The sequence below is a fragment of the Castor canadensis genome, chromosome 9 (genome assembly GCF_047511655.1).
Source record: "Castor canadensis chromosome 9, mCasCan1.hap1v2, whole genome shotgun sequence".
Classification (NCBI taxonomy): Eukaryota; Metazoa; Chordata; class Mammalia; order Rodentia; family Castoridae; genus Castor; species Castor canadensis.
In genome coordinates this window covers 78,465,518-78,490,220 of record NC_133394.1, presented here as the reverse complement: position 1 = coordinate 78,490,220, position 24,703 = coordinate 78,465,518, and the positions used below count along the sequence as shown (strand labels likewise).

The window sequence follows — 24,703 nt, the reverse complement described above, 5'->3', positions numbered from 1 at the left end:
GGGGTATATTTCTCCTGGCATGGAGGGGAATTGGGAGATATTCCTCTAATTACAGAGCCAGGACACCTGCACATATGAAGTCCTCAGTGCACTTGTACCTGTGCATAGTTTCTCAATATTTTGTTAATCAAATCTACAGGCAAACTCAATTAAGTACATTGACATATAAATTCATAAACAAAGAAAAAGAATGAAAAAATGGTGGTGTTAGCTATGTTATCTCCTGAAATTATTGACTCTAAAGGTAATTTTAAAATGCATAATCACTTAAGACTGAAGAAAACAGAAAAGGAGCCAATAGCAATAGAATTTTGGAAACTAAAAAGTAGGTGGATGTGTGGTCACTGGATAGATGGACCTGACAAGAATGGCAACAAGCAAAGTCAAAAAGCATTCTGATATATATATGAAGAACATACAAAATCTCTAGGATTCAGTGGCATTTCTAAATACACACAGAAGTGGGAATGACATAAAGGTTAAAAACAGGAGATTCATTGAATATTTGCTAATGAAACTGTCAGACACCCCAAATCTACATCCCCTTTTGCAGATTGACTTAGTCCCTGTTCAGATTCCTTCCCTGAACAGAAAACTGAAAATCTGTGAACTGGCAAACCCAGCAGAGTTGGGAATGGTGATATTATTCTTGCTTTAGGGAAGGAACTAAAGTAGAAACTTGCATATTTCATGCTAAGAACTGGCAACCAAGATCAGTAATCCTAGAAAAGAGTCTAGGGAGCTCAGGCCTTTTGTCAGTTTTAAAAGAATTGATTCGGTCAGTTCACAACTTGTAAAGATTAGTCAAGTTTTATTCACATGCAGAAAATGACAATCAGCTTCTAAGTGGCCAACTGAAAATGTAGACTTAGCCAGGCAAGTATTTAAATTTAAGGGTTAAACATAAGCATTTTCAATCATGTAAGGTATCAAAAATTTTATCTCTTTTACTCAAGATTTCCTCAGTAAATACATGGAGGTTTTACTCTCCCCAAACAAAGAAGTAACACACACATACGCGCGCGCGCACACACACACACACACACACACACACACACACACGCTTAGGTGTTTCATTCAAGAAATCTTACTCAAGGGGAATGAGTGCTGAGGATAATGGCATGGCACAGGGCAACCCTAAGGAGGAGACCCCTGTAGGGCTAAAGGGCACCCAGTCCAGGATTGGAATAGGCCAGAATGCTCTTGGAAATATTTCTTCAAGAATATGAAATAATTAGATAACCTACAATGTCTCCTGCAGTAAGAAAATATTTACACAATCTTTGGAATAGTTTGGGGAATGAATCAATGATAAATATAAATACTAAACCAAAAAATAATAAAACTCTAGGGAAATTTAAAAAAAAAAAAGGGTCAGAAGAGAAATGTAGTGATAGTCTACTTCATGTTCCGCTGTGAAAAATGATTACATGGCCACCCTAAGACAAACAATGAATTTGGATTGGATATAATTAGGATATAATGCAGGATGAAGTGATGGGGAGTGTCTGTGCTTCGTCAATAAAGAAGAGAGCAAAAAATTGAAAACTTCATTGTCCAGAGTATGAAGTCAAGAGGCAACTCTTAAAACTAATGGATCAAGAACAAGAAGAGCATATTGTATGAAGCTATGCAGGCAATCTAAAGGGCTCAGTTAAAGGAATTGGAAGTACCTGTAGACAAGAAGCAGGAAAAGAGTTTAGGCAGCTGGAAAAGTAGGGTGAGTTGATGTTGCTGAAAGAAGTCTAAAAGAAATGTTTGCCAACAAGGGGATTGGACTATGAGCACATGACAAAAGCGAGAGCACACAAAGGAGGGGTGAGGATAGGTAAGACACCTAAAAAACTAGCTAGCATTTGTTGCCCTTAATGCAGAGAAACTAAAGCAGATACCTTAAAGCAACTGAGGCCAATAGGAAAAGGGGACCAGGAACTAGAGAAAAGGTTAGATCAAAAAGAATTAACCTAGAAGGTAACACCCACGCACAGGAAATCAATGTGAGTCAATGCCCTGTATAGCTATCCTTATCTCAACCAGCAAAACCCCTTGTTCCTTCCTATTATTGCTTATACTCTCTCTACAACAAAATTAGAGATAAGGGCAAAATAGTTTCTGCTGGGTATTGAGGTGGGGGAGCGGGAGGGGGTGGAGTGGGTGGTAAGGGAGGGGGTGGGGGCAGGGGGGAGAAATGAACCAAGCCTTGTATGCACACATGAATAATAAAAGAAAAATGAAAAAAAAATGTTTGCCTTTCTGAAACTATGTGCAAGATTAACTTGTGCAAAAATTAAAAGTAAAAGTAAAACCAAAGTATGAGGAAATGAAAGAATATTTTTTGACAGTTGGAAATGCCATGTTTTATTAAAGTGTCTTATCACAGCATGGAATAAAAAGGTTTCTATTCTAGAACTGTGCTGCATGCTGGAACTGTGCCATCTGTGAATCACCAAACAAGTATAGTGTTGAACAGTAACGAAGGCAGAGGACAATCCATCATTGCTCCACAGATAAAAGATACTGACAGTTGACAAACTGATAGTCTTCAATATATAGCTTGGGAAAGTTGGACCATACATGCAAGTGCTATGAACTGAAAGACAAGTATCTAATTCTAGGAGAAAGTCCCACTCTTTCTGAAATACTGAAAACCAAAGAGTGAACACATGGTTTGTTAGCCATTAAATATGTATGCAGTTTGCAATCTTTCCCACAAAATATTTGTGTTTGTTTGAATATAAGAAAACAATTCTACAACAACTGCATCCTGCTCAATTTATATTTTAGAACAATTCCCTGCCCCTCCCCCAAAAAATTCAGTGTAGAGAACATCTTGTTTCAGAATGTGTGAACACAACTGATGAAAATGCAAGTGACTGGGACCTACCCCAGACCAAAAGAATCACAATCTCTGACATACGTTAATAAGCATACATAATACATTCTTGAGGAATTTTTATAATATATTTGATATCAAACATATACAGGATAACTCCCAGAGTTTTTGTTTGAATGCTTTTCCTCAAGGTTATGATATTCTCCCAAAAATCCCCTCTCTTCTTTCTTAAAACCTTTCTAAACCAATTTTTTGACACTCACTGTACTTATAAAGATATATATATGTATATAAAAATATATTTTTTCTTTTTTTCTCCAAAGGAAAATAAGTTACCAGAGACCCAGGGCAACATCACACAAAACTTTGAATTTTCTTACCAAAATATCTCATTGAAAGTCTCTCAATAAGTATTTATTGAAAGAATTAATGATAAAAACAATTTAATTTATTATTTTAATTTGCATCGAACTGACTTCTAGAGAACATCTTTTTCCATCGGGTTTAATTGGCTATATTAACTCCAAACTGCTCAATCTTTGTGGCTTGAAATATAAAATTAAATATAAAATCATCCATTCTCAAATTTTCAATTTGACTAAAATTTCACTTAGAAGTCACTTCTAAAACAACCTAAAATCATCTCCCTGCTTTTGTTACCATTCCTAAAAGAGTGCAATTGCCTTTTTATTCTAAATATGAATATTACTCCATGTGTGAAACTCTTTCTTAGATAGCAAGAAAATCATTGGAACAAAAGGAATCAGAAATGGAGGAGAGATACTATGACTTTCAAATGTAAGAGAGAACTGTGCCATGAAGTAGATGAAAAATATATTAAACAGCCCATAGGCAAGTAAGAGTTTAGTCTCTGCAGCAATTGTATAATTTTCTTGATGTGGGAAAATATTGTCATCTCACAACTCCTTACACAAATATACAAGAATGTTATATATTTTAATAAAAATCTAATCATTCAGCAAGTGCTTCCCACTGTAGTATAGATATACAGTACTTCAAATATCTTTTTTAGTCTCTCAATAATACAAAAATTTCTGAGGTAAGAATTTTCTCTCGATTCTATGCAAATAAAAATTTGCATTGAAAGGCATTTTCACATAAATGTTTACTTACTTAAATCAGTTTAATATGATAACATGGTAATGCCGTGCAATTGTTAGGAAGATCTAAAACTTCTAAACATCACGGGCATATCCTGGTGCCAATGTTTTTCCCACAGGATTAGTATTATGATCTCGCTCTAAGTGCTTTTATTCTATGCATGTTGATTTTTTTTTTTTTTTTTTGTCTCAGAAGGTGAACACTGAATTTGAAGCCTTGTTTGAGAGTTGGTTGCATTTTTCTTAATGTGAACATAAAAGCAAATTTGGCTTTCTGTTAAGACTTTTCTTTACAGGACATTACTAGTGAAATAATCTACTGGCATATCCAGAAGGGATTGAAAAAAAATCCCCCCTCCTCTTCTCTCTCCAGCTTCAATATTCACTGAGCTGCTTTGTTCTCCCTATCCTGCATAATTAATAACTACTTTGGCAATCAGTCATGCATTCCTCAACGGCACCTCAGGCATCAAGTGTCCTTCTCACCCTTTCTCATCCTTTCTCAGGAAGCATGCACAAAGGCCAGCACACTGACTTAACTCTGGGCAAGTCAGTTATAAATTTACTATGAGGGCTTAAAACACACAGTTGGGGTTACAATAGGATGACAACACAACAGTACTGTACTATACCATAGGCAACACTGGATTACTGTAGACTATTTTTTATCTTTTTATATAACTTTACCAACAAGAATAAAAAACTTCAGAATCCAAACAAGTGTCACTGATTATACATATCTTTAAACAAGTATTATCATGAAATAACAAGACAAGTTTGATAGGAATGTAAAGTGATGGGTTTTGTAGGATGTTGCACTCTTCAGTTGTTTACCCCCACCTACCCACTTTCAGGCAATAAAGAAATAAAGAAAACACAAATGCAATGGGAGCAACAATATCTAGTGTTGTAATCTAAACTAATACATTATTAAAAGGAAAAAGAGTAAATTAATTGTTGTAGATATTATCTTATTACTTCTGATCAGAAACTTTAGGACACTTAAAATATGACATTTAATAAAGCCATTTACGAAAAACTAGTGATTGTTTAATCACTTTTTATTAATGTTAACCAGACTGGAGAGAGAAAAAGAAAACCTCCAAATTTCATAAGCATTTTAAAATCATATTGCACATAGTATTGTACTCAAAAAGAATACTTCTTCATATTAAGAAAAAAACACTAAAAAGGTTCAGATTTGGATTTGTATATTTTATTTAAAAACAGGTATGGAGTTTTAAAACAATTTTCTGACAAAAATAGACAGTGGTTTTGACTTTTCAGGCTGAGAAATAAAGCTTTTAATAAAGTCTTTTGATACTAGAGAAAAAGATGTTATTTTCAGCCACTGTAAGTCTCTTAACATTTTAAATAATGGTGCTTATGCTACAATACACATAATAAAACATCTATAATCTAATATAAATTACTCCAAAATTAAACAAGAAATTTTCTTTTTTTTCTGAAAGATCTGAAGTGTGTCCTGGGCTCTCTCTGTGTGTGGCCTCCAAACCGAAACAAGCTTGCACTGTTTTATTTCAGTTTTGCTTCATTTCTTCTCAAACAATCTCTCACTGCTAATCTACCAGATTTTTTTTTTAAACTTTCTTTTAGCAGGAAGGGAAAAAAATCCTAAAGATGTTGTTAACTCCTTACATACAATCATAAAAAGCTGAATATATATCATTCGGTATTAATTTGCACAGATTTATTTTTCATTACTTGTTAATGGAACATGATTGAGGAATAATATTTCCATAAATAATTTTCTGAAATAACATTAAAATGTTAAAAATTTCAGTTTGGGTGGTCAATCTAATACTACATATTTTTTGTAAAGCTACAATTAGCAATAACTTCAGGTCAACATCTGATGCTGGTATTCCAAGAACTAAACTTAGCAGATGGTAGTACTTTAGCATAGTAAAATTGAGAGAGAAATTTTATTGATGTATCAATCCAAGTATTTTTGTGACTCAAGAAAATGATAGTGAAAACACAACATTGCAAAGAAAGAGGCCATTTTACAGTATCACTTGATTCAAATAAGATTATCATCTCTTGCTTAGGTATAAACTCTACTATTCATTAATCGATGGGAAAGGAGAATGGGTAAATCATCTTGCAGGCTGAATACAATTTTTAATGATAACCTATGTGGCAAAATATGTTTGTGAGAATATCAGCTCATATTTTAAAACTTTTCCTCCATGACACATGGTAATCAGAACCATGGAAAATTAAATGTCGACCAGAATCAGAAATCTATTCATGCTCCCAAAGAAGGCTATAGTTATCTTTTTACTTATGAAATACAAGAAATTAAAAATAAGATTTCCTGTAATTTGTCCCAGAAATAAAATGTGCTTTACTTAAATTTTCTATGTATACACAGATGCAAAATATTCATTGGGTTGACTATCAAAAGCAAGTAAGGCTGATTATACACATTAATAATTATAAAACAGCAAATATACCCTAAAGTCCTTGAGCGACAGTGCACATGTCAGTAATTCTTCCCCCAACCCCTTGCTCCCCAAAAAGGAAATCTGTGCCGCCACTCTTAACAGATTGTGTCCTTATGAAACATCAGAATGAGGAGAACACATGGTGTCATTTCTGCAATTCTAGTTTTCTGCTTAAGAATCATCCCTATCATGCAGCAGCAACAAAAGTAATATACCACAGATGAGGCTCACTTGTTTAGCAATTGAGGGGAAATGGCTGATTTCTATGAAATCTTAAGGAGAAGTGGTGTGTCTGGCATTGAGGTAGGCGCTCACAGCAAATGTCAATGCAGGAAGTTCACAGCTGCAAACGACTGGTGCTTTGTATTATTTCGTCATGACAAAGTTAAGAAGCCATTGTGCTCAGCAGCACTGAGGGTCTTATTTTGCAGCAGTGGGTTTGCAGTCAGTTCAACGATTGCCTCCAGGGAACAGGGTGTGCTAACATGAGGTCATCCAAAGCAGATAGAAAAAAAGGGAAAGTATCAGAAATGATATAGGGGCTGAGAGGGGCACTTGCCCCTGAGCAAATGCCAAAAGAACCTTTAAGTCTGCTCTCCAATAAGCACTCTTTCTTCCTTTAGGCTTTCATTTATCTGATTCACAGACAAGATTGATGGATTACTGCCTAGTTAGTGTTAAGGGTGCATGGAGGGAGAGATGTCATTTAGTAATATACAATGATAATTCAAAACATTCTGTAAAGTTTAACACATAATAACCTGCCAATTTTTCACTCATCAACTCTTGCCCTTTTGCAGGCTATTACTGAGTGGGATTGATATGTCTATAAGTAAGGAGAGATAGACACATGGAAAACAAAGGATAGGTGACAAAATGGCAGGTCAACGGTCAACGTAAATTGAAACACAAAATAGCCAGTTTGTGAAACTGTAAATGTCTATAGATCAATTAATTTCTTCAGAAAGCAATCCGGAAGAAAAGTACCTAATTACAGGGGCCTAAGAACAGACCCCTACCTTCTCTTGTTTCTTCCAGCCCAAGGCCTACTATTTCCCTAAAGATGGCCAGATTAATTATTCTTCTATGTAATTTCATTCCTTCCCATAATTACAGCCTACGTCAGGTCAATGTAGTAGCTGCACAAAAAAGCATGGCTCAAATAGCTGATAATAGCCTGCCAAAACCCACTTACAACTTATCAATCTGTTTCAATAACCATTTACAAAGGTCCTAAATTTAATTTTAATGATGGAACTAGTAACATACACTTAACCTAAACTCTCTCAGTTGCAGGGTCTGACCTCAGGTGGCAGGGCCTTTTTTAACCAAGAAAATGGACCATGTGTTGCTTTAATAGATGCTTGTGGTTCTTCACCTCATCACAAGGCTGAATGTGACATACATTTACAGATATGCAATGCAGGTATCAGAGACTCCTCTGCTAGTTCAGCTGGGGTGACTGAGGTGTGTAATTAGCTCGCCCTTCAAATATTTTGAGAGACCACAATGTGTTCTCTGTACTGGGTGCTATTTTTATGTAGTTTTTTTAATCCACACAACTCTTTGAGTTATAAAACCAGATAACCCATGTGGTCATAAAATCAGAAAACGATAACCCCAGTACTGGTCTACACACATATTAGAGTTCACAGTTTGTTCTGTAGCAGGATGGTATTTTATTTATGCACATTTAAATTATACACATTTATAATATGAAAAAGGTAGTTAACAGATAATACAAATAATCTTCTCAGTTTAAAGTTAATTTTATCACAGGGTTGGGATGAATGAAACCTTTGCTTTCATAACACTAACTTTATACTGAAATTTAAAGATTTCATATTTAAATTTTAAAAACCTTTGCTAAACTCAAACTGAAAGTGTTGACCACATCACTTTATGCAACTATAGCCATGGCTCCCAAAACCACACTCAGTTAAAAACATATCAAAATCATAAATTATGTGAAAGAAGATACTAAGTAAACATGCTAAATAGATTCTTAGGGGCTTTAACCAACCAAATAATCACAATTTCAAAGTATAACTTATCAACAGTATTGTCTGCTCTTCATAGTTTTCATTTCTAGTTCAAGCTATTAAATATTACTAAATTTAAATTTTAAAAGTATTAGGTAATTAAGAAAACTTTTGGAAAGTAACGAAGTGTTAGAGAATTTGTGATATATTTCTGAATGCAGTAAAGACATGTTTAGCTTAATCTAAATAAGAAATCTAACCTAAACAGCATAAATTTATAAAATATTTTGGAGGTAACTCCTTTAACATCAATTATATACAATAAAAGATCCTACAATTATTAAGTGAATAAATTATCATGTTCAAACATTTCTTTTTAGCTGTATTCTCAATCAATACTTCAAATTCCTTCATTTAATTAGTTGCCTGAATAGTATCCCATTACAGGAAATAAAAATGGGAAATTTCTGCTTAACAATAGAATATATTATGTAGATATAATATACAATGCTAAATATTGATTCCATACATACATACTGCATTTGCTCTTTTTTTTGTGATATTGGCAATTGAACTCAGGGCCTCACACTTGCTAGTCAGGCATTCTACCACTCGAGCCACTCTACCACACCTGTTTTGCATTGTGTATTTTTGAGATGGGGGCTACCAAACTATTTGCCCAGCCTGGCATCAAGTTGCAATCCTCCTGATTTCTGTATTCCGATTACAGGTGTGAGTCACCACTGATGGGCTGATTCCATTCTTTTAAGTTTGCCTTATGAATTGTTGGACTGTGTGCAATGTTTTTGCACCCAATGAAAGTATATGTTGTAAAAATGATGTTGTAAACATCATGCTGTGTTCCTAGTGTGCCTACTAAATCTTCTGTCAGAGTCACTAAAGATATCAATTTTTATATTCTTTTAAATTGTGATAATTCTGATATTATTTTTATTACTTCTGGATTACTATAATATTCAAGAGATAATAAAAATAGTGAAAAAATTTTCTATTTTGTATTAAGGCAACAGATACAAATGTTTGAAATAATACACAAAATATAAGAACAATACAATTATTATAATATAAAATACAGTTATAATTAAGACAAAATAGTAGAAATATTTCTTAAATTCTAGTGAGAGTTCTAAAAGTTCTTTTTGGGGAGCACGGAGACTCATGAGTATGATTCATGCAGGATAAATGTTAAGTTAAATAGGAAAATTGAACATTTATTACACTTAAGAATGTATTGCACTAATATATTGATTTGTAAAAGATTGATATTTCATAAATTTGCTTTTCTCTAGGAAAAGGTAAAAAGAAAAGCTTTACTATCATACTTATAAACAACATATCAAGAAATAAGTTTTTTGTGGTAAAGAAAGAAATGATGCCACTTTAATGGAATAAAATAAAAGATTACATAAAAGCATAAACTTCTAAGGCAACAGACACAAAAATTTCATTAAAATGATATTAATTTTAAATAGTGTTTCCTTTCTAGCTCCTTATTATGCTCATTCCCAAAATCTATACATGAATTTTAAGATACGAAGTACAATATTTAATATCTTTAACCTAAAAATGATATTAACAAAGTGTAAAAGCTTATCATAGGTCACCAAAATGCTGGAAAACCATAATTATGCTTGTCATTTCATACATTCCAAGTAGAAATCAGCTCAGGAAGGCAATGTAGAGTCAAAGCTTTATGGTGTTCCCTGATTTTCTATTTTCCTCAATAGAAAATCTCTAGGTAATTTCCCAACAATGCTAAAATGCCAGCCAATGAGCTGGGGGTAGAGGACAGACTATAATCTTATAAATGAAAAACACATATTATATTGCACTACTTTGGTAAGGCATTTAACATTGCTAATCATCTATAGTGACAAAGTTTATGTTGTTTCTGATAAATATGGGGACATTTATGGGGGAAAGAAATCCAAACTAAGGAAATGTTTTTGGTTTGTGGATTCCCATATTAAAAAGGGAAATAAAGTAAACAAATAGCTGAGTCATTTAAATACTCAAAGTGGTACTTACTGGCATGACAATGTTGTAATGGATGCAGAATCCTGGCTCAGAAGGAAAATACTCATCGGATACAAATTTTATCCTGATTTGATTTCCTTTAGAAATCTGTTTTCCTGGTACAGTGCCAGAACCGCACCAGCGCCCTAACACAGTTCCGTCACTGGGTTCCTCAACTTCTACAAAATCATACCTGTAAGGAGATATAGGGAGAAGAGACAGAATGTCACAATCTCTTTTTTGGCAAATCAAATCCCAGGTCTATGGATGCAGTGACCACAGCAGTGAGTGATTCTCAAACTCTATTGAATGAATATAATTGAGTTTTCTAAAGAAGAGTCACAATGAAAACCCAAAACATTAAAGCGTTTGATGTCCCCAATCCAGAGGCACTAATACAGAAACCGTAAAGCAACAGAGGTTAACATGAGAAGGGGATCAGTAACCAGTGTAAAGATCAGTTAGAGATGAATCAACATGGGTTGATTCACATGTGAACACGAAAGCAATGCTAGGAATATTTTTGTAAGCTATCCTTAACTCAACTAGCAAAAATGCTTTATGTCTTTTTTTCAACAAAATTATATAAGGGCAGAACATGTTCTGCTTGGAAGTGAGGGGGGAGTGAGAAGGGGAATGGGTGGGGAAGGGGAGCAGGGGGGAGAAATGACCCAAACAATGTATGCACATGTGAATAAATGAACAATTTTAAAAAATGAGGTGTCAATGAAGAAATAATGAGTAATCTTTTCTCCATTTTTATTATTAACATATTCCAAATTTACCTTAGTAAATTTGAATAATTAAAACTTAAATATTTTGAGTCCAGTACTGTGCTGGTTGCTCACCCCTGTAATCCTACCTACTTGGGAGGCTGAGATCAGGAAAGCCATGGTTCAAGGCCAGCCAAGGCAAAAGTTCCCAAGGATGCAGTAACATGAATCTGTCATCCCAAGCTATGTGAGAGACCAAGAATGTAAGCATCATGTTTCCAGGACAGCCTGGACAAAAAAGTTCAGGAGAAGTGGTCTCAATAGAAAAAAGCTGGATCTGATTGGGTTGTATGTACTTGTCATCCCAACCATGGCAAGAAGTATAAAATACAAGGATCTCAAACCAGGCTAGCTTTGGCTAAAACCAAGACCCTAGTCCCAAAATGCCCAGAGAAAAGGGCTAGAGGCATGGCTCAAAAACAACAAACCGAAGGAAAACAAACAAACAAACCCCAAATATTTTCATATAGCAACTATATCTGACATTCAGCTCATGAATTATGCTAATTAATTTGCATAATTGTAAATGACGGTCTTACTCTAGTCTCAGTTGCTGTTATTATTGTCCTGTACTTTCTGGAAGTATCCCATCCTAGTCGTGCTCCTTGGCTTCCTCTCCTCATGGGAAAGGCAATCTTTGCTAGAGCCCTCATTACACATCCTTCACATCCACGGTATTCAGTGCTGCCTCGCCAGGGCTTCCCGAGTGTCCTCAGTTCACCCACATCTTTCAATTTTTGATACACACAAGTTTTTAGTATATTTACCCCTTCTTAAGCTATTAAATCCTTGAAGAAAGGAATCAGTCCTTACCTCACACACACACTATCAAAAACATTAGGAAAAAAGTATTATTTGTTTTAATAAATACCAACTTTGCTTTGGAAGATTTAGATGGGGGTGGTCCTTACTTAGAGCAGAACTGCCCCATGAGAGAGTGTTGGCTCAAGTACTGGGGGCTGCAAAGAGAACTGCTGAAATTTAGCAGGAAAGGCCCAAGAATGCTGAACACTAGAAAGTCTTGAAAATGAGCACTTGCCTCCTGTCCCCATGCCTGTACCTGGCAAATACTCACTGGACACTGTGTGCAGGTAAAGACTCTGTTATTGCTCATGCATGTTTGGAACTAGACATGATCACATGTATAAACACACATATATTTAATACTGCTTTGGTATAAGCTGAATTTTCCAGAAATAGAAATTCAACTATCAAATGAACCAAGGGAAGAATCTGTATTTGGTTTGGAACTTTACTGACAATTACCCTACTTTAGAAAAATATGTCACAAAATAAAAACATGGGTGTACTATGTGTATTACAAAACAATTCAAATATTCACATTAGTCTATATCTACAGCTATCACAGTCTTGAGAAGTGCTTAAAAGATGCAAACATCTGACTAGTTCCTTTTATTTTTAATGTGATTATTAATGTGCACTTACACTGAAATACATTATTTTAATATAATTATTTTCTTATTAGTTCAGCTAGTTTTTCAGCACTGGAGAATCAAACTCAGGACTTTATACATGGTAGATACATGCTCTACCACTGGAGTTCTTATTTCAGCTTTATAAAACATCCAGGTCACTGCATTTGTTTTTTAAGCAATTGTACATATATTAGATGATGGCTTCTACAGATTGCACTTCAGGACACTAAAGTGGACATTTTAGAACTTTTATTAATATGGAAGTCTGATATGGTTTGAAAACCACTATTAGGTTTTAAAGAAGTCTAACTCCAATAGATATGTCATAACAAAAAAATGGACATTTTATGCAGCATTGAAATATATTGAAAAAGACAAAGTATATAATGAAACCAATTATATTTATAAATCTTCCTCCTAAGGAATTATCCAGCACTCTATTACGGCATGTAACTCATTCTGCTTCAGCCTCATTTTTCATTTACAGGGAGAATTGCCACTGAAAGAGTTTGCCTTCAACTCTAGCCTGCACCTCTCTACCCCCAGATACCGACTTTAAGATAAACTGGGGGCTTTGAAAGCAATAAATAAAGAAACCCAAAAACAATAGGGAGAGAATATCCTAACAAGTCCATGGTCCCAAGTTAAAAATGCATAAAGCAACCAAATATTGTCAGGAGTTTGTGGAGGGAGGAGTGGGAACAGGAGTAGATGGAGTTGGGTAGGACAGACCTAAATAAATATTTCAGATGGTTCAAAATTTAGTAACTGTCATTTTCATCAAACGGTTATTTTCACATCAAGACTGTGTACACGGGAAACAAAGCTTATATTCACAGGTTATCTGATTACTCTGTGTTTGGGAGGTAGGTTTCCTCCCTTCATTCTGTAGGTGTCGATGAAGAGTGATTTGGTGTAAACTGTTCTACTGGATACAGAGATGAAACAATAGCTTCTTTGGGCTCAGCATTCACAAAGCACTTTAGTAACAACTCTACCGAGAGCATACCGTAGAAAACTGGAAGAGTAAGAGTGATTTTACACAGAGAGATCAGGACCAATTTACTAAAGATTTGACATCTGGGTTGCCAATCAGTATTGGCTGACCAGGACTGAGAAAGGAAGGAAATGGAAATGCATTCTAGCAAGAAGTGCAATACCTAAGATGTAATATAAGATTGAAGGGGCTATGCATGGTCCATCATGAACAGGATAGGAAGCAAAGAAGCTGAGGCTGGTCAAGCAGGAAAAACAGAAAGCCTTGGTAGTCTAACAGCTTGTTAGAATCTTATTTTTAAAGCCAATATTATAAAAGAGATGATCATAGTTTTCATGGGCCCTACATTTCTTAGAAAAGAAAATTATGTCAATATTTTAAAAAATTGAATTTCACAGAAAATCTGAATTTCTAACTTTGTGTCTTTAAATTTGAAGGTCTGGGAAAATTGAATAATACTGAATATCACTATCTTTAGAGTGACTCCTTGAAGGCTCATCTCTAGAACTGGTGTCAGAACCAAAACAGGAGGTGTCTTTGTTTAATTTACTGCCTTTTCCATAGCACCTGCATGCCAGGTACACAGTAAACACTCTATCTGCATTTGCATAGCAAGGGCAAGCGCACATGGCCTCATAGCAACTGAGGTCAGAGCTACATGGAAATAGCCTTAGATGGATCATGTCAGTTTTGGTTTTACAAATCCCTCCCTATTGTCTATTCTTTTTTTTTTTTTTAAACAGCTAGATCTCTTCACTTATTTACATTACTTGCCCCTGTCAACGTCTGAGTTTGGCACCACTGTAGCATATGAAGCAAAGTTCTTGGAAATTTCTATGAAGGGAATAAGAGACACAGAATCATCAAATATTTGAGGAATTCCAGGAAATGTTTCAAGTGCAAGTCAAAAGGAAAGATTCTTCAACAAAAGCACCCTGAAAAAAACAGTCAGGGCCAGGGGAAACCCATCTTGAGTGGTGGCACAGAGCTAAGGAAAGAAGGACTGGAGAATATCACCAGAAGCAAGGTGGTCCACAGTGCCAAGTGCCAGAAAAAGGAAAAAGGAGAAGAAGGTCAAGAATGCCTATGGGATGTGGCAATTACAAAGTCATTTTCAATAAACAGGTTGGACAGAACACACTGCCAAAACTTTACTTGAGTCCATTTTCAAAATAACAAACATTTGAAATATAGAAAGTATCCTGAGAAAAGATTATCGTATTCTAAAAGAAAAGGATACCATATCATAAAATTAACAACTCATGTTACTATTTTATTATGCATAATTATACTATACATAATTTTCTTCTCATTTGTTTGAAAAATACTATATATGCTAATCTGAGATGCAACTTTTAAATAAGAATTTAAGATTGTTTTTAAACACAGAATGAAATATCTCGATTGTAAGTGTTAAGAGCTTATTAGGGAACAAATAAATCTTGGGTTGGGCAACATAGATAAGTGGTTAATGACTTGCCTAGCGTGCACAAGGCCCTAGTACTGAAAAAAAAAAAAAAGTCTTAACTTTGGCCTTAATTTACATACTCATATAAAAATCATTGTCCTCCAAATTAGATATCCATTATTACTTATTTCATGAAGATTTTCTACTGAATTTGATGCCATGTAAAATAATCTTTATAACGATTTCTGGAGTTACAGTTAGACAGCTGACATTAATTCTTACATGCTCATACAAGTCTCAAACACACACTTATCACAGTGCTTTAAAAGTCTATGCAGTTGAACATTCCATGAACCTTAAATGAAAAGAGGATCTTGGAGTGCCATCCTCTTTACCTATGGAACAGTGGAACTCAGCAAATGCTGAGTTTCCTAGCAAATTAGGCATTTTTTTCAGAACTGTTATTATACAATGATTTAGTTCCAAAATTCATCCAAATTGTTCTAATGTTAAGTTTTATGGTCTTATCTAACAACTATTAGGATATCTATGGAATATAAAACTATTAATAAAAAGTATCCATTAAGGCTTAAATGAAAAGGCTCTTTATGAAAACCACAAATCCCCCTGGGAAAGATTTGATTACAAAAATTGCATCAAGGATCATTGTAAAACATATTAGTACGGGGGTAGAGGAGATGTGGCTTAGTGGTAGAGTACTTGCCTACCATACAGGAGGCCCTGTGTTCAATCCCCAGCATCATAAAATTAAATTTACAATTAAATAAATAAAACAGATCAAGTGAAGACCTATCTGAAATGTAACCTCATGCCTCATTCTTGATATATTCTTATAAAAATTGCAAAAAGAAAAAAAAAACACCGCAGCATTAAATGCAGCTAACTTCTCTGATAATCTGAAATTGTGTTTTTCATGTATTTTCTTTTTCCCTAATAGAATGTCATCTGTGGAATATGGGATTCATAGCAGAAGTTGGTTGACCGACAGACTGTAACACAGCTTGAAATATCAAGAACAAAATGAGAGAAAACAGTGACAAAAGCTTAACTGTAGGTCATAGTTAAGTGAAAGGGAAATGATTAAAGCAAGCAACACTGACACATGAATCACAATCACCCTTAAATTCAGAAATCTCTCCATGCCCAGGTGGCTGTCTTGGAGACATGGTAATCTTCATAATACACTCTCAGGTATTAATTTTCAAGATGCACAATTGCCCATGTCAGTACTGAAAGGATTTACTAAGCCTATTTTATGAGCCAATCGAACCTGGCTTTCTCAGGGCAACATGATACAGCATACACAGTGCTAAGTGGTTTGTAATGATCACTCCTTTTCTCTAACCGACCCCTGGGGACTCATGGAGGATTTATGCTCTTTTATGTTTGACAAACAAGTCTGGTGTTGTAGACATGAAATTTAAAAACTGTGAGGATATAAGGGCTGTTTTCTTACTCCTAAGAATTGTAAGAAGTATACCAAAGAAATAAACTCACTACGGTAAACAAAATTGTCAGACACTTCAATAAAAATAAACCAACCCTGCAAAACAGGCTGTTTCTAGTTCATATGAACTAAAACCTGTCAATTAAATCTGCTACATGAATTATCAACCCTGACAGGAGTGTGAAATCCTGCCAACAAGTGAATGTGTGTACTACAAGTGTCAACTGGATTCTGAGTTTGTTGGGAAAGGTAATAAAATTAATAAGATGACAATTACTCTACAATAGTTATTGGTTTATCCTTCAGTTTAGCAAACTACAACTCATACACAGAAACAGAAATTTTAGATTCCTACTTAAACACCACAATGTTTATGCTTTAATTCATGTTGATAATCTTTTCAAAAACAATCCTCACATTTCTTAGCGATTACTAAGTGGCAGGCATTTTTTAGGACCTTTTTATATGTTAACTCATTTAATCCTCACAGCAAACAAAGGTTGAAACTGCTATGGATTAAAAATATAGAAAAGTTAAGTAATTTGGCTAAGTTTGCTTGCATAGAAACTAAATGTAAAGCCAAGGTTTTTGTTTTAGGGGTCAAACTCCAGAGCCTAACCTCTTAAATGCTAAGCCATAGTACTTACAATATTTAAAATATGCTTATGTTATTAAATTTGTTTCCTGAGGCTGCAGAGAATTTGTGTAGCTTTATTCAAATTGATCAAATGGTCATGTTCGAAAGCTGGAAAAACACTAGGCTGATTACAAACAAAACCATCAGTAATTTGCTAATTTGGGCATATAAACTTTACAGATATTTGTTGCAAATAATTCAGTAATATGTACTATCAGTCACCCTAAATTCTTTATGGAGAATTTTAAACCTATGTAGGAACCATGAAAGTAAAACCAACAAACATGCTTCTCAGGACTAACAGCACTTGACTGGATAATTCTCATGAAAATACAGTAGCTCCTTGGTATCTGCAAGTGCAGAACTCCAAAGAGAGGCCATTGAGAACACCTGTGCATGCTTGGGCTGCAAAGACTGCAATGCTGTGCTGAAGAGGCTTCGTTCATTTTTCCCACAACTCTGTACAACTCCCACTAAAGATGTGCTGCCTCTCAACAAAACGCACATTTTCACTTCATCATTTACATTAAGCACATTCACTTTTTACCTTGTTTTGGGTCACCATTTGGTTTTTGGGAGACATTCTGTATTTTCACAAAATTAAGAGCAGGGAAAGACTCACAATGATTTAAACACAACTGGCGATAACGAGTTGAGCTACGTGATGCCTGTGAGAATTTGTTAAGTTTTGTTTTTAAAGTTTCTTTATATTTTTAAAAATTTATCAATTTTTGACCATACTTGGTCAAAACCACATATAATAAATCTACAAATAAGATGGGCTTATCCTAATGTCAAGATTTAGGCAGCTAATGCTCTTATGTCAACTCAGAAATTATTCCCTGAGAAAGAACAGGGCAAAGCCATACTGGACTAGGGTAACAAGGAAGTCCACTCTACTTTCAGGACCTGCTCCTGCACTCTTGATTACACTCCATTGTACAACGAGTATGAGAAAGATTCTCACTAACATGTAGGCCTATCTTACGTGGTGCTTTGTAGTAAGAGTGAGGCTGTTTATTAAACACGTATTGCATGAATCACTGTTGAACCTGTCACAATTAAATAGCAGTTATCTTTTTGAGGGGGTGGTACTGGGACTTCAACTCAGGGTATTCCACTTGCTAGGCAGGCACTCTACCACTTGAACCCACCACTAGTCCAACAGAATACTTTTACTACACATACCAACAACTCAATCAGTACATTACTGAAATCAAGTTAAGGAGCTAAATTTAAGCAATGAAATTAAAATTCCATTTAAATCTAAGCAAAACGGTTCTTTCATGGATCATCGTCTCATCAACCCCCTTCTGTGTTTACCACATACAGGGTGCAAGCAAAAAGACAATGTTCCAGTAGCAGCTGCTGGTTATGGGAATGGTTGTGCCCACCCAGTAGCTTCCTACCACTGAGTTTAGGATGTCAAAGAATATTGAGATGGGAATGTACAAATTGAGGTTTACGTAATGGGTATAAACATTCAGGGCAAGAAGGAAGGGCTTTCAACAGACGCTCATGTTCTTACACCAAGGCTGTTCCAGGCACAGCAAGCCCAGTTCACCATCTAGCAGAGGATGCAGTACAGTACAAGCTGCTTCCTCTGATGTTGTTTTCCTTCGAATTCCTGAATGCCTTCACCTAAATGTATGTATAAAACATTGACCATGTCAATATGATTTACTAAGCTCATTAAGCAATATCTGATAACTGTAAAAGACATTTTCTGTATAGGCTGAATATGATTCAACTTTTTATATTTTTATTACTAATCAAGACATCTTTACTTAATATATGTTAGATTATTTTGTTTTATTTTACCTACATTATATCCTAGCCACATTTGCAAATGACAAGGTATTTTAGATATAGATTGATCTAAAGCTGAAAGAATTCTCTAAGTAGAATCACAATAAATCTTGGACAGGATTCATGTATTGCTTATCAAAGCACTGTTGTGACTTGGACCTGATTTCAAAAGAGAATAGTTAAATAGCTGACCAGCAGCATAAGACATTTTGAAAGGATTTTCTGTTTAAGCAGACAAATTTACTTTTTGGTGATGTCTATGAAAATAATAAAATAGCTTATTTTAGAATAGACCAAAGCAAAAGAAAAATATTCTTCCTTTTAGAATATTAGAGAATTTTAGGCTTAGTTCCTAATTATGGTTGTTTAAAAAAGCTCCCTTAAGTACTTATTTTGAGTATTTATACTTACTGACTATCCATTTCAGATTGAAATGGTCTCTCCTAAATACATCTTCAGCAAAAACACCCCATGAAGTTTAATAGAATTTCAGGTCTCCAGGGCAATTCATTATTCAAACTATGACTTCAGTAAGGACAGTCCATAGCATACACACTGTAAGCAGAGGAGCAGAGCATTTCAATCCTGACTGCTGGTTGGTTTTTGTTGCTCAGGTTGATGATGGTACATGCTAAGTAGTCATTCTACCATTGAGCTAAACCCCAAGTCCTGTTGATTATATTAGAGAAGTAGTTGAGCAAAATAAAATGGCTTCAGGCTTCAGGTCCCTCTTGGTAAAATGAAGGACTGGAAGTAAATGATCCAGAAAATCCATTTTTAAAATCTTAAGCTTTCCCCCTGGGTTAACAACAAAATCACACTTCCTGTGATATGTGTATGATATCAAAAAATTTGCAGCTTAAGCCACGGAACAAATTAATGCAACATACTTTACAAGGTTTTCCAGAAATTTTTATTATTTTTGAAACTATATACCAACTGTTCTCACCAAACACCATAATTTCCTGTAGGTTACATCTACAGAAATCAACTTTTGAATGTAACTGTACTATGAGAACCTTAAAGGTTTGTTTTTCTGAAGTAACAAAAATGTCATTACACTTATGATTGTGTTGAGTGGGAAAGAAAATGTCCCACACCGTGGAGTCCCATGCTGTCAAGGCCTGTTCTTGCATGCCCAACACTGGGAGAAGCCCTAGTCCCGTGGAGACCAGGGAAGTCATTTCCACCCAAAGTATTAGAGTACCTCCTCTTTACCTACCACTTTCACAAAACTTTCCCAACTTATAAATGAGGGGACCTGTGGCCACAGTTGACCACAGTACCAGATGGTTAGACAAAATCCATTTCTTTATGTGGATTGTCAACAAAAATTGCACTTCAAAATGCTTACTTTTAGAACATAAAAGCACACTTAGAAATACATCAGATATTTCCCCATCTCATTGTCCAGAGAAGAAAATTATCTCTTACCCCTTATCAGATACAATACCAACCACAGAGGTTCCACAAAATAATGATGGAATGGGATATGGGGTAAGAAGATGCTGATAAATGGAAGATGAGGTTTACTACTGAAATTCTATCAGTTTTCTACACTTTCCAGTTTTCACTCACCTCTGTGCTTTAAGTTATAAGAATGTCTTGAACATCTAAACAAGAATTATGGTGCTTGTTTATTTGCTTTTTCTACCTTTTCTTCAGTGATAACTGTATAAAATGTATATGTACATATATATGTACATATGTTATATATGTGAATTGTGGATTTATATGGGACCACATACACATATGCACACATAGAAGTATATGTGTGTCTGTATGTGTTTAAGGTATAGGGATTTAGACTACAGGTAAAATAGGTAAAATTCCATATTCACCATGTTCATTTTCATACTGCCTACTAAGCAAGCCTGTATCTATTTTAAGAATACTTATGAGCTATCTTAAAATTACTCTTTTGGAATACTTTAAACATTAAAAAAGACCAACTCCAGAGGTAAATAAGGTATAAATTTTTTTAAAAATAAAGTTCACCCAGCAATTTCCAGACAATTCATTTTCACTAGAGAATGGGACTCTGTAAGAGTAGTATTATGAACGTTTCAGAGAAATTTCATGAAGTGTACACATTAACAATACCCTCTGTGATTTCAAATCTTGAAAAAAGGAAATAATTTAGCCTCTTTAGTGGGAAGTTTAGAATTTCAGAAATTAGATAAACAAGCTATCCAGATTGTTCCATGTGTTAAAGGTATAAAAACAACTTTTTGAGTTTTGTGTTTTTGTAGGATCACCAATTATCTCTATTTCCAAAGACAAATGATTTATGGCATATGTGGAATTACATTTTACACAGAAAGTGATGAGTGAATGAGGAGTTAACAACAAAGGGTTATCATTTCACAAAAAACAAAACAAAGCAAAAATCTTCATATGAAAGGAAACATTTCGGATTGTTGGATGATTTGATCACTGTAGTAAGTCTCGCTGAGACAATTACTTCACATTTCCCTGCTCAAAAAAGGGAAATAAGAAATACTAGGCTTAGTGCCCACTTGGCTCATCCACCTTCCTGGGCAAAATTCCTAGGCAGAGATTATTTGACCTTAGGTTTATTTCATTTTCCTCTTTTAAAATTTTGCTCTCTAGTTCTTACTTTATCTCACTAAAATTACCCCCTAAGGTGCTTTCATACCTTGGTGATTTTTTTAAGTAAAAGCTCTAATTATCTCATGACTCCTGTTTATACATTCACAAATTTTTATCTATTCATTTATTCTACTGAGCCTTAATTTCCCCCGCAAATACCAAAAATCATTAATGCATTTCACTTCTTAATTTCAGTATTTTTTACATATAAAATAATAATAAATAAGTACAAGTTGCAATTCATTTGGTAATGCGAGAGTACTCCTATAATAACACTTCAGCAATTTAATAGAACCAAACAGAAATTAAACCCCATTATCTCAGAAATGTATCTGAAAAGTTGTGTTCATCATTACACATACAGGCAAAACTGAAGTTAACAAGTGGCCATTTGTAACAATTATGTATTCTGACTTCAATTATTGAGCTGTTTATATTTTCATTTAAACTAGAGTATAAAGTATGAAAAATATACATCTGTCTTAAAAATATTTTATAGGTCATTCTCAACCCTTTCTGACACAACCCACTTTCAGTCTCTTAAATGTATATTACTTTTCTGTATAAACTTTGCCATCATTTTCACTACAAAAATATTATATAACAAAGATAATTCTAAAAATAAAACCAGAACATAAGCTCCTTGAAGGTAATGACTGCTTTTTGATTTTATCTTCCGGTCCCCCCACCTTAACCATTATGTGCCATGAGGGAATGAATATGAACCATTCCATTTGGTTAATATGAGAACTAAAGAAAGGAAAAATGCGAGTGCATCCTCTCCCCACCTCTCCTCCTCACTTCAGCTCAGGGATCTGAGGACACACTGAAGACAGCATTCCATTCCACTTGTGGACCTTTGGACAACTGAGTAATTGCGGGCTACTTAGGGCTTTAGTCATTTCTGAACCTCAACCTGGGCGAGACAGCATACGTCACCCAATGGCAAATATGATCACATCTTCTGGTACAGCAAGTCCAGCAATAATAGCCCTGTCATAGGTCAAGAACGCACTTTATATCACCAAGTTATGACTCAGGGCTCCAAGCACGTAGAGTGATACATTCCACTGGATACACTTAGAAAACTGCCTAATGGTAACTTTGAAGAACCGCATACTTAATGTTTTTAAAGCTAATTGAGTAAATTCCCTATTTTCAGTAATACTACCTTTGCCACTTTTCACACTTCCATTTTGGATTTCACCTAAATTATGTGAGCTCCTCGGTAAAGTGTTCTGTGGTTCCACTTCCACTGTATAGGCAGCATGGACGAGCCACACCCATGACTATACTGAGTTATAGTTTTCCCTTTCACTATTCATTACTCTCTGGATGCCAGGGGTACATCTAATAAACTCTGTAACCCCAATATTTAGCATATTTGGTCCATATATAGTATGAACTGAATGACTGGTGAGTGATGCTAATTCACACATACAATATAGTGACATATTTACATACAAATATATATACACAGAGTAGGCACCAAATAGTTGTGATTACACATGTGGTGCTGAAATATCTGTATATGGACAGTATTTATACTTTTAAACATTTTCCCCTTTTATTCTTATGCTAGCTATTCACATTGTATATAAGCATGACTAATTTTGTCAAAAACAAGTGGCTTTTGAAATGAGGATGAGACTTTATTAAGAATAATAAATTAGATAATGCTTGAGAAACTCATTACGCTCTTAAACATGCTTCATTTTTTCACATGCTCACCACTGCCATGGTGACCACTTTGATTTGTACACATTTGGAACATTAGCTAAAAACACTGGCTATGTAACTTCCTGTATTTTAATTCTGTGGTCTATGTTTCTTACTGTTTCTTTTTCTTCAACTAGGGACACTATCAGACTGCACTGGAAGCTCAATTTGAAGATGTATTTGATGAACTTACAGTTCCCATCCTCTGTAGTGCTACTGTACTGAATAAAGGTTGAGAAAAGTATGATTAATTATATATTCACTAGCAAATTAAAATCTTATGTTTATTATTAAATATTCTTTTTTTCATGAAATATCTTACATTTTCAAGGAAGTCACAAGAAGGACTGAGGTTATGTTTTTCTAACTCTTCTTATGTGTTTCTTAAATAGCAAATTAACAAATTGTGAAGTGGTGTATATATGATTAATCCTCCTTCATCACACACAGTCAGCCTATAAACTGTTACTTCAAGTATTCTTGCCTATTTAAAGATATTTTTATAATTTCCTTTCCTTATACTGAAATCCCATTATCCAAGTCCTCATTAACTTAATACACATTATTTCAATGGCCTCACCTAAGACTTCCATTTCCTACTTTTTTTCCTCTCTGCCATACTCCATTGCCACAAACACTATCTCAGGCTTATCTCCCTTAAAAATAGGCCTTATCATGCCACCTTCTTAAAATATGGATTGGTATAAAAGCCACAATTAACACATACAAAATCACCAACTGTTATTTATTTATCAAATCAGGATCCTGAATAGTATCCTTTCATTTATACGCCATACATTTAATTCTGGGTTATGATTGGGAGTTTGGGAGTTTGGTTCACATGAGCCTATTTTTGAGAAACTGATCATTATTCAATGGGTGGTTCAAATTGGATACTGAGTCACCTCGGTTACAGGCCAAGTTCTAGTGGTGAATTAATGACAGCAAATACCAATGTTTGAAGGTTCTTGGCAGTCAGCCTGTTGGTGACCTCCTACTGTGTACTTCTGTTCAGACTTCTATATTATGTTAGTTAAATTTCTAATCATTACAACAAAATATCTGAGATAATTAACTTACAAAAGAAAAGGTTGACTTTTCATCCAGAATTGATTGGATCAGAGTTTTGGGCTTATGCTGTTTTGGGCAGTAGATATGGGCAAGAGCAGGTGATAGGGCAATACACCACGAGCCAGGCAGCAGAGAGAAAAATGGAAGGTGCTGGGGTTCCACAATCCCCTTCAAAAGCACACCACTAATAAAGAACCTTCCACTAGGCCCTACTTACTAAAGGTTCTACTACTTCCCAATAGCACCAAGCTGAGGATTAAGCCTTTAACACATAGGCCTTTGGGGGATATTCAACATCCAACCAAAGCATATACTTTGCAAGTATATT

The 24,703-nt window shown here is 34.9% G+C and overlaps 1 protein-coding gene across 3 annotated transcripts in view; it reads right to left on the bottom strand.

Moving 5' to 3' along the window:
- The window catches only part of Pdgfc (platelet derived growth factor C), a 186,056-nt gene that overhangs the window by 36,834 nt on the left and 124,519 nt on the right, over nucleotides 1-24,703 (bottom strand). For all 3 annotated transcript variants that reach the window (XM_074041760.1, XM_020187124.2, XM_074041761.1), the window contains one exon: nucleotides 10,457-10,637. In XM_074041760.1, the coding sequence (XP_073897861.1) occupies nucleotides 10,457-10,637 (181 nt within the window). The remainder of the gene's footprint in view (nucleotides 1-10,456; nucleotides 10,638-24,703) is intronic.